We start from the raw sequence: 13,155 nt of genomic DNA, 5'->3' as shown, positions 1-13,155 counted from the left end.
CTCTGCCTATTCCTGTACATTGAAAGAGATGTGTGGAAATGATCCAGAATTAGCCAGACTCCACACACTGCCCATACATTGCCACACAAAAGCATGGGGGTGGGTGGGAGATGCTGCTCTGTGTGTGTGTTCGGCTGTTCCTGGGGTTTACTGGAGCTATCCAGATTAAATCAGTGCGCTTCACTGACTTCAGACACAAGAAGAAATTTACATAAACACACACTGCTCCATGTGGCTGAGAGAAATCAAACCCCCATGGCCTCTTTTCTTTTATACAGTTAAATTATAAACTGAAATGTAAATTACACTAAGTGAAGTAATGCACACTGGGAACGAGGTAAATATCTGGAGCTCTAAAACTGGCATTTCCACAATTGTGCAGTAGGTTGAATCCTTGTGGCAAATATATGGAAATGATAAGTTTAAAGGTGCCATAGAATGTAAATCTGTATTTACCTTGGCATAGTTGAAAAAGAAGAGTTCGGAACATGGAACTGACATAACATGAAACTCAAACACTGTCATCTCTTTCAAACACAATCCTGCATATGCATATCAAAGTTCTTCCCATGCCACGAGGCACATTGGGTAGCGCTGATCTCCATTTCTATAGCCCTTGGCCTCTCGCCTATTACATAGCTAAGGTTACATTGGGGGGTTGGTCCTCTGGTAACCATGAGAGTTTGGCTCCCTACTCGCATCTATATTGCGGTGCCTCGCCAGATGATAGTAGGTACCATTTTTACAATATTCTTTGGTATGACCCGACCACAAGTACAACCCCGATTCCAAAAAAGTTGGGACAAAGTACAAATTGCGAATAAAAACGAAATGCAATAATTTACAAATCTCAAAAACTGATATTGTATTCATAATAGAACATAGACAACATATCAAATGTCGAAAGTGAGACATTTTGAAATTTCATGACAGCAACACATCTCAAAAAAGTTGGGACAGGGGCAATAAGAGGCTGGAAAAGTTAAAGGTACAAAAAAGGAACAGCTGGAGGACCAAATTGCAACTCATTAGGTCAGTTGGCAATAGGTCATTAACATGACTGGGTATAAAAAGAGCATCTTGGAGTGGCAGCGGCTCTCAGAAGTAAAGATGGGAAGAGGATCACCAATCCCCCTAATTCTCATCTCATCTCATTATCTCAAGCCGCTTTATCCTGTTCTACAGGGTCGCAGGCAAGCTGGAGCCTATCCCAGCTGACTACGGGCGAAAGGCGGGGTACACCCTGGACAAGTCGCCAGGTCATCACAGGACTGACACATAGACACAGACAACCATTCACACTCACATTCACACCTACGGTCAATTTAGAGTCACCAGTTAACCTAACCTGCATGTCTTTGGACTGTGGGGGAAACCGGAGCACCCAGAGGAAACCCACGCGGACACGGGGAGAACATGCAAACTCCACACAGAAAGGCCCTCGCTGGCCCCGGGGCTCGAACCCAGGACCTTCTTGCTGTGAGGTGACAGCGCTAACCACTACACCACCGTGCCGCCCCCCCCAATTCTGCACCGACAAATAGTGGAGCAATATCAGAAAGGAGTTCGACAGTGTAAAATTGCAAAGAGTTTGAACATATCATCTACAGTGCATAATATCATCAAAAGATTCAGAGAATCTGGAAGAATCTCTGTGCGTAAGGGTCAAGGCCGGAAAACCATACTGGGTGCCCGTGATCTTCAGGCCCTTAGACGGCACTGCATCACATACAGGCATGCTTCTGTATTGGAAATCACAAAATGGGCTCAGGAATATTTCCAAAGAACATTATCTGTGAACACAATTCACCGTGCCATCCGCCGTTGCCAGCTAAAACTCTATAGTTCAAAGAAGAAGCCGTATCTAAACATGATCCAGAAGTGCAGACGTCTTCTCTGGGCCAAGGCTCATTTAAAATGGACTGTGGCAAAGTGGAAAACTGTTCTGTGGTCAGACGAATCAAAATGTGAAGTTCTTTATGGAAATAAGGGACGCCGTGTCATTCGGACTAAAGAGGAGAAGGACGACCCAAGTTGTTATCAGCGCTCAGTTCAGAAGCCTGCATCTCTGATGGTACAGGGTTGCATTAGTGCGTGTGGCATGGGCAGCTTACACATCTGGAAAGACACCATCAATGCTGAAAGGTATATCCAGGTTCTAGAGCAACATATGCTCCCATCCAGATGACGTCTCTTTCAGGGAAGACCTTGCATTTTCCAACATGACAATGCCAAACCACATACTGCATCAATTACAGCATCATGGCTGCGTAGAAGAAGGGTCCGGGTACTGAACTGGCCAGCCTGCAGTCCAGATCTTTCACCCATAGAAAACATTTGGCGCATCATAAAACGGAAGATACAACAAAAAAAAGACCTAAAGCAGTTGAGCAACTAGAATCCTACATTAGACAAGAATGGGTTAACATTCCTATCCCTAAACTTGAGCAACTTGTCTCCTCAGTCCCCAGACGTTTACAGACTGTTGTAAAGAGAAAAGGGGATGTCTCACAGTGGTAAACATGGCCTTGTCCCAACTTTTTTGAGATGTGTTGTTGTCATTACATTTAAAATCACCTAATTTTTCTCTTTAAATGATACATTTTCTCAGTTTAAACATTTGTCATCTATGTTCTATTCTGAATAAAATATGGAATTTTGAAACTTCCACATCATTGCATTCTGTTTTTATTTACAATTTGTCCCAACTTTTTTGGAATCAGGGTTGTAGAACTCATGATCTTCCGGTCAAGAGGCAGACACACTAACCACTAGGCCAACTCACAGTTGCATATGCAAAAGAGGGAGGTGAAACAGGCCAACTCCAAAATCCTGGCATGTTTCATAACAGTTCAGACTCATAAATAATCACACCCCTGAAGTGTGCATACACCAGCCCAAGTTCAAGTTCAGAGGCTATTATTACCATGGACCTGCACAGCTGAAACTTCAACAGTTCTGCAGGTATTGTGAAGAACGAAACAACAATAGTAATTGCATAAATACAACAAGATCAAGTGTGGTTGGTGCACCAGACATTGTTGATATAGACATCCCTACTCTTACAGAAACCTTTTGTTTGGTCTGTGCAGTGTGGCGTCCACATTGTTAGCTCCACAGCCCCATCTCTGTAAACATCAGTGTGCAGCAGCCGTATTATTAGTGAGTGACCAGATATTTGCAAGGAAAATGCTTGGCAAAGAAGGTGGAGCACATTGTAGCCTGGCCTGCAACCCCACTCATCCCTGCTTTCTCTCATGGCACCAGCTTTTGTGTCCTTCCCATTGGCATATCTGGCAACCCTGGCCATCACTGTGCCTATTCTTGGGTTTCAGTCACGTGATTTTTCTTAGAGATTTCACTTCTGGTAAAACTGCTGGTGGTCAAGCAAACCAAAACGGCTGCCGTAGTGCAAACAACTAGCGATAACTTATCAGAGTATGCTCGTAATCTAGAAGCCACTGCTCGCTTTAGATATATTCAGAAGATTGCTATGTGCAATGGAATCGACCCCTACAGTCTGGGAAAGAAGGATTTGTCATACGATCTCAAAAACTACCCTTCAGTTGAGTTCCTTGACATCTCGAACTATCTGGTGTTGCAGACGTCCTTCTACACCGCAAAACAGATGAAAGCGTGGAAGAGTACGGAGGCTTACAACTTTTTTGTAGGTTTCTGGGTAAAGGACCTCGGTATCAAGTCACTGCCGAATGAATCCTGTATTGTTTTTGCCCGTGTAAGTATTTAAGCTTTTCGTTCACGTCTTTACAACGAAGCGCTGCAAGTTGAAGTGTAAACAAACAACAGTTCGCTTGATTCTCACTTGTGTTGGCTCTTACTGTATCTCTCAGGTAAATCATTCACAAAGATCACCAGAAACCCCTTTAAAGACCTGGATCTTAGTTACACAAGACAGAGACGTGATCACGGCACATTCTAACTGTATGGCTGGGTAAGGATTTTGTCGCAACCTTCATGCATATGGACTTTATTATTCGTGGTTGTTCTGATCGTGTGCACTTGCTGAAAGACTTGTTGAAAAGACCACGAGGACACCCTGTTAAAGAAAGCGAGACACGCATTGTTTTCAGTATGGCGGCCATCGAGTGAGGAGTAAACAAAGAAACAGCTGGGGACTTTAGTGCTTTGTGACTAAAAAAGTAGCGTAAAATAACGACACATAGCAAGAAAAGTCCTTGGAAAACACTAAGGCCAGAGCTGAGAGGGAAATAAAAACCTTTCACCAAGTGATCACTGCAAACTCGAGCATGCTTCGACTCGGCTCCCTTCGATTTCAGTGAGAGCTTCAAAAGCCACCTTTCTCGACGTCTTTTAGTGAAATCCTGTGGTCATTCACCCTTTTTATTAGCTCACAGGGAACCCTGAAGAAACTTCTATCAGTTTCATGGTTTGATTGATTCGAACAACCTAAAACGACGCAAGCGTAAGGCATTTTTCATGCGAGCAATGCACCTTCTCCGTAAAAACGCTTTGTCAACCGAGCTTTGGTAGACCACCAGCTAAAGTTGTGAATAACTAATGAGGCGGATGTGACGTCACGTGAAACTCAAGAATGTGAGCCATCACACTGCAAACCAGCCAATCAGAACAGACTTCAACAACATATTAATGACCCCACCAAAAATGGGCATACAACTTGTTTTATCCTAGGGTTGTAAATGGGGGTGTAAATCCACGTCTGGGCAATTTTTACCCCAACCAAAGTCACATAATATCTAACTTCTAGTTAAACATTAGAGTGCGGTTTAAAATACTGAATAAATGCATTATATAGCACCTTTAAGTGTGTGTACATTTACTGTATGTTGTATTTCAGTCAAGTTAATTACCTCATTTCTATGATTTCATTCTAATGAGTACCGTCTTCTTCTAAAAACTCTTTTTTATAATCATGGACCAGACACCATCGCTCTTCTGTAATGCACACGCTTCTTTCTTCTTGACACCCACTCACACCATCTCTCTAGCTTTTTGTTTCTCTTCGATAGCAGGAGCCACAAGAGAGCCAGTGACACACTTTTTCTTCAGTGTTAAATTGTCAACTGATTGAGCCTTTAATCCAGCATCAACTACTGAAATAATCTGGTGTTTACTGTTTAAACATTCATTCTCATCTCATCATCTCTAGCCGCTTTATCCTTCTACAGGGTCGCAGGCAAGCTGGAGCCTATCCCAGCTGACTACGGGCGAAAGGCGGGGTACACCCTGGACAAGTCGCCAGGTCATCACAGGGCTGACACATAGCAACAGACAACCATTCACACCTACGGTCAATTTAGAGTCACCAGTTAACCTAACCTGCATGTCTTTGGACTGTGGGGGAAACCGGAGCACCCGGAGGAAACCCACGCGGACACGGGGAGAACATGCAAACTCCGCACACAGAAAGGCCTTCGCCGGCCACGGGGCTCGAACCCGGACCTTCTTGCTGTGAGGCGACAGCGCTAACCACTACACCACCGTGCCACCCGTGTTTAAACATATCAAATTTATGTGTATTTAATAGTTGATTTAGTCATATACAATGTCTATACTGTACATTTGCAGAATTTTGCAATTATTTCTGAACAAAAGATCAACAGTCTTGTGAAGTTTTCATATAATTCAAAGTGTTTATTCTAAATGAAAAGTATTAATCAGATTAAAAATGTGAAAAAAGCGCACCTTATTTATTAATTTATTAATTAATTAGTTATCCTTCGGAACATTTGTTTGCTGTATGATGTGACAGAAGAGATCGGAGTCGTGGCAGACATTCATGTTTCTATCCATCTGTGGGTAAAATCCTACACTCCTGCTCACTGTGTGTTTACAGTACAGTTGTGATGACTACGTGTGTACCTGACTTTGAGACTGCTGGCCAAATCTCAGTGAAACAGTGGGTCCTTTAGCTGTCTTAGGCAATTTGTCTTTCCCAGACACATCATCATGGTGACAGTTAAACATTTTCAAAGCGTTATGGTGTGCAGGCTTTTCCCAGACGAGGGTTGGGTGTCCTGGAGGACATCGGGCTATAACCGGGCTCAGAGCCTCGTCTGGGCCGGATCTGTGGGAGAGCTTTCCCTTGCCTGGATCGTCCTGGGGATATTTTGGGGGATTTAGGGAGCTTATAGAGGAAAACATTATAGTGAAGTGGTGGGCTTGTCTCAGGGTGTGTCTTCGCCTCGTTAGGGAGGAGCAGCTCCAAATCGATGGTCACGCCACTCTACAGATGAGAACACAGAATAAAAAAGGAACAAAAACACACCAGGGACATGGAGTACACTTACACACTCACATAATAAAAAGAATGATATCGTGTACGTATAAAGATTTGTGTACATATAAAAGCACCAAATGCAAACTGGTTTTAAAAAGCTATTGAAGCTACAGACAGATAACAAATTAAGGGAAAATAACATGGTGGCTTCACAGTGATGCTGTGAGGGGAGATTTTATTGTAATGGGTTGTGGTCCTTATAGCGGGTATACACTGTGAGAAGTTGCGCTGTCCAAAATTAAAGATGACCAACGTGAAAGAAACGTGGATGTCTCTTAAGGCTCCAAAACGAGGTTCAAAGAAGTCCAGGGACAAAATTCTGACAGTGTTGTAAACTTAGGATGACCATTTCACAGTCCGACTGCTGCTCCAACCTACGACTACTAAACAACCAATAGGAATGCAGCATGAAATGATGCACTGATCAACGCAACACTGGTGCCAAACCCGCTCTTGCTTTGCTTCATTGTTTACCACTACAGCTGTGCAGATGGATGACGTACACTGCTGACGTTTTTTGTTCTAGTATATTGACTTGAGTTGTAACCTACGATTCCGTAGTTCAGCATCGTACAGACGCCAAACTTGACGTCGTACCCAAGTTTATTAGATCCAGTTCACACACTGTGGCTTTCAATAAACTTCTGTAGGCGCCAAAACACCAGTTGAGGGAATCTTTTGGAAGAACAATGTTCAATGGTGTACACTTCCAGACTTTACACACTGAAGCTGTTCGTATCGCTTACTTTAATTTGTCACCAGTGTGGATTTGCAGTAATTTGTGAGTAGTGTTACTGAAATCAGCCATGTTTTAGTCCAGCAGAGTGTGGAGATCTCGAGGCTGCAGCAGCGTCTGATAGAATGCTAGGAGCAGTTGTGAGATTTGACCTGAATGGGTGTGATTGTGTCATGTGAGAAAGAACCCCTGAACAGGTGAACTGGAGATTCTGCATGGCGTATCCACATCAAATCATTCACATATAAGGTGTGATGTTGCTCTAAGAGGCGTGTTTGAGGGAACACGGGTGATGGTCTTGCTACAAATGAAACGATGTTCACACCCTCAGTATGTTCAGCAATAGCACAGGTATATATTCAAGCCATGCACAAGACCCAGAAGATGAGAGAGAAGGACAGATGGAGAAAGAAGGATATACAAGTAAAGCAAGAGAGGAGGAATGGCAGAGTACAGGAATACACTGGGACCAGCTCGGTACTGTCAAAAATGCTTTATTCCAGCAAACTCGGATTTTATCATCAGTCATAGACTATTTCTAATGAAAAAAAAAAAAGCATCAAATGAAAATCTTAAGTAAACCACCAAGAGGATTTGAAATAACATCAATAAAAACAAAACAATGTGCTTTTACAGTAGCACTCGACTATATAAGTCATACTCAGACAAAAGAACATCACATCTCTTATCTGTTGCTAAACACACTTTACAACCTTCCTTTTCTCGATATTTATTCATGTTTATACAAAAGAACACCAATGCATGCCAACTCCCAATAAGGCAGGACAGAGCGGAGGGCAGAACGGGACAGAGTGACAGCAGCCAGGGCTAAAGATGAGTTTATACGTCAAGAGGTTAAAGCTTGGATTGTGTTCACAGCGTTGCGTAGCGTAGCATGAACCAGCCTAACAGCGACAGCAAGCAAGGAGGAGTGGGAAAGTGACATGGGATAGATACCACTGTGTGGATCAACAGGCAAAGTCTAGAGTAGTCTAAATGAAACACTGTGGATTGTGTTCAAAAGAAAATACAGTTAAACATGTTACACCTCGACTGGTTTGCTAGCCTACACCATTACCAGAACGTTTCGTACCAACAAATCAAAGTTCAGATTAATTTCATGCTTGCTTCATACCGGTGTTTGTGTCTGTATCGTGGAGGATAGTGGTGTTTGCACATATCATATTAGAGACCTACTCCACCTCCACATGAAAATACATGGCTGTCTACAGTCCCCAGTTATTTCATGGACAAGAATTCATGGTATGGTATTTCTTTAATTCAATCATTCATCATCTTTATCCTGGTCAGGACTGCAGTGGATCCATACATCCAAGGTGGGAATACACAATGGATGAGACAGCAGTCCATCGCAGTACATCATGCTCGTGCGCACACACACACTAAACTGCGCCACAGCCATGAGAGTCAGCAAAACACCTACTGGTATATTTTTAAGAAACCTACATAGACATGTGGATACATACAAAACTCCACATAGACATTAACCTGAGCTAAGGATCGAACCTGGGACCCTGGACGGCTCAATGCCACCCATTGCCTCACTGTGCTGTCCATCTTTATTATATTACCTTAGAAATCCTGAGAGTAACTGATATTAGCTTATGCACATGTTGTCGTCTATTACATAAAAAAAAGAAAAAACACTAGCTAGCTGGAAACTGTAGGCAGACTATCCAGGTGGAGACTGGTTAGCTCGGTCTCTAATATGCATAACTATGTTGAGACAGTTAATGATTTATTATCGACATGCACTGTTTCCACTAGAGCGCCTGCCTATGGGTGGATCCTGCTACTACATCATGTTCTTCAGAGAGTTTACCTCTTCTGGATCGTCTTCTGCATTGCCGACGCCAGTGCTGTCTTCATGTTTAGGTGTCAGCGAGTTCTGGATAGTCAGAGACTCATCCTCATTAACAGGGGTTTTGACTGGTTCCTCTGGCTTGGCACTGTCATTCTGCATACACAAATAAAAATTGTGGTTAAACACACTCTTTTTCGGTCTATAGCCTACGTAAACACACGCACACACACGTATGTATATATAAAAAACGTAAACGCCCAGAATATCAATTCTGAAGAACTGAAACGTAAACCAGTCACTCTAAACTCTTTATCATGCCTTTGGAACACAGTGGTATTGCTCTGTTTCATGTGTACCAGTAGCAAACTGTGGACATGTAATCATGTCAGAGTGGGACTGGACAGTGACATGCAACCCACAGCTCGAAACGTTCTGGTAATGTTGTGGGTGGTAGAAATGGGCAACTGGACTTGCTTGAAGATTCTTGAAAACGTTTCACCTCTCGTCCGAAAGGCTTCCTCAGTTCTGTCTGACTAATAGGGAGTATCAGATATTTATCCTCTCCTGGATCAGAATCAGAATTCTGATGACCAGCTCATCTAAGGTGTCTGTGGCATCATGTTGGTGTGGGTCACTGGAGGCTGGGTGTGAACGGCAAGTCATTAGGGTGATCAAAGGATTGCCCGTTAGGGTGATCAATGGCAATCTGACTCTCTCTGTCCTCCTGTGAGTCACCGAAAACCGAAAAAAAGATTTCAAGAATCTTCAAGCAAGTCCAGTTGCCCATTTCTACCACCCACAGTTTACTATGACCTGGATGATTGAGAATCTTCACAGACATGCTTCTGGTAATGTTCTTCGTGGAATTCACTTCGCCACAGTGTACAAGATCTTACTGACATTTTATTTTATTTAACTTTAAAGAAGAAGAAGAAGAAGAAGAGAGCAGGAGGAATTCCACTGGGAATGGGAAGGAGTAGGATGAAAAGTCCTGTTCACATCATTCCAGTGTTAACAGTCCAGTGCTTGTATAAGCACTATGGATTTCTTCTTCTACTGCATCATACTTATATTATTTTTATATTTAAACAAAACTACATCATGGATCTGAGACCCAGACACCACTTCCTCTAGACTGTGAGCTGTGTTCAAAAATACAATCAGATTAAATGCTTATTTATTTTATTTTATTTACTTATTAATGACTAATCTTTGCTTAAAGGAATCTGGATGAGTCATACTTTCATGAGTTGTATGAATCCCCACAGGTTTATTGGATTTTAAAAGAGCTGGAACACTGTGATTGAACATGAAGTCTATAAAAACAAGGCCTTAAACCCACCAGCGAGTACATTTCGGATCTGTGGAAAACTCTGTCTGAGGGAAAAAACAAAGCTTAAGGAAACAGAAGACAGCTGCATAGCTGAGAAACTGTAAAACACACTCAAATTCATGATAGCAGTAACTTGCAAAAGTATTCAAACACCGCCCCCTGTCTGCCCATGTGTAAATAACAAATGCTAAATAAACATAGGGCAGCACGGTAGTGTAGTGGTTAGCACCGTCACTTCACATCAAGAAGGTTCTGGGTTCGAGCCCAGTGGCCGACGAGGGTCTTTTTGTGTGGAGTTTGTATGTTCTCCCTATGTCTATGTGGGTTTCCTCCAGGTGCTCTGGTTTCCCCCACAGTCCAAAGACATGTAGGTTAGACTAATTGGTGGCACTAAATTGACCGTAGGTGTGAATGCGAGTATGAATGGTTGTTTGTCTCTATGTGTCAGCCTTGCGATGACCTGGCGACTTGTCCAGGGTGTACCCCGCCTCTCACCCATAGTCAGCTGGGATAGGCTCCAGTTTACCTACGACCCTGCACAGGATAAGCGGTTATGGATAATGGATGGATGGATGGATGGATGGATGGATGGATAAACATAATCCAGCCACTGAGGTGCACAATCCAGTGCATTCTTAGTGCCGGTCCCAAGCCCAGATAAATGGGAAGGGTTGCATCAGGAACAGCATCCGGTGCAAAACTCATGCTAAATCAACTATGCTGATGACGATGAGGACTTTCATACCAGATCGGTTGAGGCCTGGGTTAACGACGGCCACCACTGGAACTGCTTCCCAGCAGGGTACCAGTGTAAACTACGCTACTGGTGGGAAAAGGTGGGGAAAGAGAGGTGGAAGGTGAATTCGGAAGAAGCGTGAGAACAGAAAAGGCAGGAGAGTGGAATTGAAAGTTGGAACTTTAAATGTTGGCACTATGACTGGTAAAGGAAGAGAATTGGCTAATATGATGGACAGGAAAAAGATTGACATCCTGTGTGTACAAGAAACAAAGTGGAAGGCAAGTAAGGCCAAGAACACTGGAGGTGGTTTCAAGCTTTTTTATCACGGTGTGGATGGGAGGAGAAATGGTGTAGGGGTAGAGTATGTTAAGAGTGTGCTGGAGGTAGAGAGAGTGAGAGACAGAGTGATGAGTATGAAGCTGGAAATCTAAGAGGTGGTGATGAACATCGTCAGCGCATATGCCCCTCAAGTGGGGTCTGAGATGGAGGGGAAAGAAGATTTCTGGAGTGAGTTGGATGAAGTGGTTTGAAAGTTCACCAAAAAAGGAAAGAGTGGTGATTGGAGCAGACCAACATGGGCATGTTGGATAAGGGAACAGGGGTGATGAGGAGGTGATGGGTAGGTATGGAGTGAAGCAGAGAAATGTGGAAGGGCAGATGGTGGTGGATTTTGCAAAGAGGATGGAAATGGCTGTGGTGAATACATACTTTAAAAAGAAAGAAGAAGAGCATAGAGTAATATATAAGAGAAGAAGAAGGTGTTCTCAGGTAGACTATATTTTATGTTGGAGATTCAACCGGAAGGAGCTTGGAGACTGCAAAGTGATAGCAGGGGTGAGTGTAACTAAGCAGCATCGGATGGTGGTCAGGAGGATGACTTTAAAGGTAAAGAAGAGGAAGAGAAAGCTAAACCAAAAGTCAGATGGTGGAAGTTGAAGGAGGAAGATTGTAAGTCAGAATTTAGGGATATGGTGAGACAGACATTGGGTGAAGAGGTGTTAGATGATTGGATAATTATGACAAAAGTGGTGAGGGAGACAGTTAGGAAGGTGCTGGGAGAGACATCAGGACAAAGGAAGGAAGACAAGGAGACTTGGTGGTGGAATGAGGAAGTCCAGGAGAGTATAAGGAGGAAGAAGTTGGCAAAGCAAAACTGGGATAAAAAGAGAGATCAAGAGAGCAGACAAGAATACAAGGAGATGCGAGGGAAAGCAAAGAGAGCAGTGACAAAGGCAAAGGTATATGATGAACTATATGAAAGGTTAGAAACTAAGGATGGAGAAAAGGACCTGTACTGATTAGCAAGACAACGAGATCAAGCTGGGAAGGATGTGCAGCAGGTTAGGCTGATAAAGGATGCAGATGGAAATGTGCTGACAAGTGAAGAGTGTGTGTTGAGAAGGTGGATGGAGTACTTTGAGAAGCTGATGAATGAAGAAAATGAAAGAAAGAGAAGGTTGGCCAAGGTGGAAATAGAGTATCAGGAAGTACAGCAGATTAGCAAGGAAGAAGTAAGGAGAGCTATGAAGAGAATGAAAAGTGGTAATGCAGTCGGCTCAGATGATAGGCATGGAGATGTTCTGGCGAGATGGCAATTGACTTTTTGAGTAGATTGTTTAATAAGATCTTGGAAAGTGAGAGGATGTCTGATGAGTGGAGAAGAAGTATACTAGTACCAATATTCAAGAACAAGGGCGATGTTCAGTGCTGCAGTAACTATAGAGGCATAAAGTTGACCAGCCACAGCATGAAGTTATGGGAAAGAGTAGTGGAAGCTAGGCTAAGATGAGAGGTGGAGATATGTGAGCAACAATATGGTTTCATGCCAGGAAAGAGTACTACAGATGCGATATTTGCTTTGAGAATTTTGATGGAAAAGTATATAGAAGGCCAGAAGGAGCTGGATTGTGTGTTTGTGGATTTAGAGAAGGCATATGAGGATTTGTGGTACAGTATGAGGAAATCAGGAGTGGCAGAGAAGTATGTGAGACTGGTGTAGGAGATGTATGAGGACAATGTGACAACAGTGAGATGTGTAGTGGGAATGACGGAGGCATTTAAGGTGGAGATTGGATTGCACCAGGGCTTGGCCCTAAGCCCTTTCTTGTTTACAGTGATAATGGACAGGTTGATAGACGATACCAGGCAAGAGGCCCCATGGACAATGATGTATGCAGATGGTACTGTGATCTGTAGTGAGAACAGGGAGCAAGTGGAAGAAAACTTGGAGACATGGAGGCAC

At 43.2% G+C, this 13,155-nt stretch overlaps 1 protein-coding gene across 1 annotated transcript in view; it reads right to left on the bottom strand.

Moving 5' to 3' along the window:
- Nucleotides 1-5,641: 5,641 nt before the first annotated feature.
- cspg5b (chondroitin sulfate proteoglycan 5b) overlaps nucleotides 5,642-13,155 on the bottom strand; it is a 36,440-nt gene continuing 28,926 nt past the window's right edge. Inside the window, exons 6-7 of the mRNA XM_060942265.1 lie at nucleotides 8,860-8,994; nucleotides 5,642-6,226 (exon numbers count right to left, since the gene is read on the bottom strand). Coding sequence (XP_060798248.1) covers nucleotides 5,978-6,226; nucleotides 8,860-8,994 — 384 coding nt within the window. The 3' untranslated portion in view covers nucleotides 5,642-5,977. The remainder of the gene's footprint in view (nucleotides 6,227-8,859; nucleotides 8,995-13,155) is intronic.

Source organism: Neoarius graeffei, chromosome 16 (genome assembly GCF_027579695.1).
Source record: "Neoarius graeffei isolate fNeoGra1 chromosome 16, fNeoGra1.pri, whole genome shotgun sequence".
In the NCBI taxonomy this organism is placed as follows: domain Eukaryota; kingdom Metazoa; phylum Chordata; class Actinopteri; order Siluriformes; family Ariidae; genus Neoarius; species Neoarius graeffei.
This window is presented reverse-complemented; position numbering and strand designations above follow the sequence as displayed.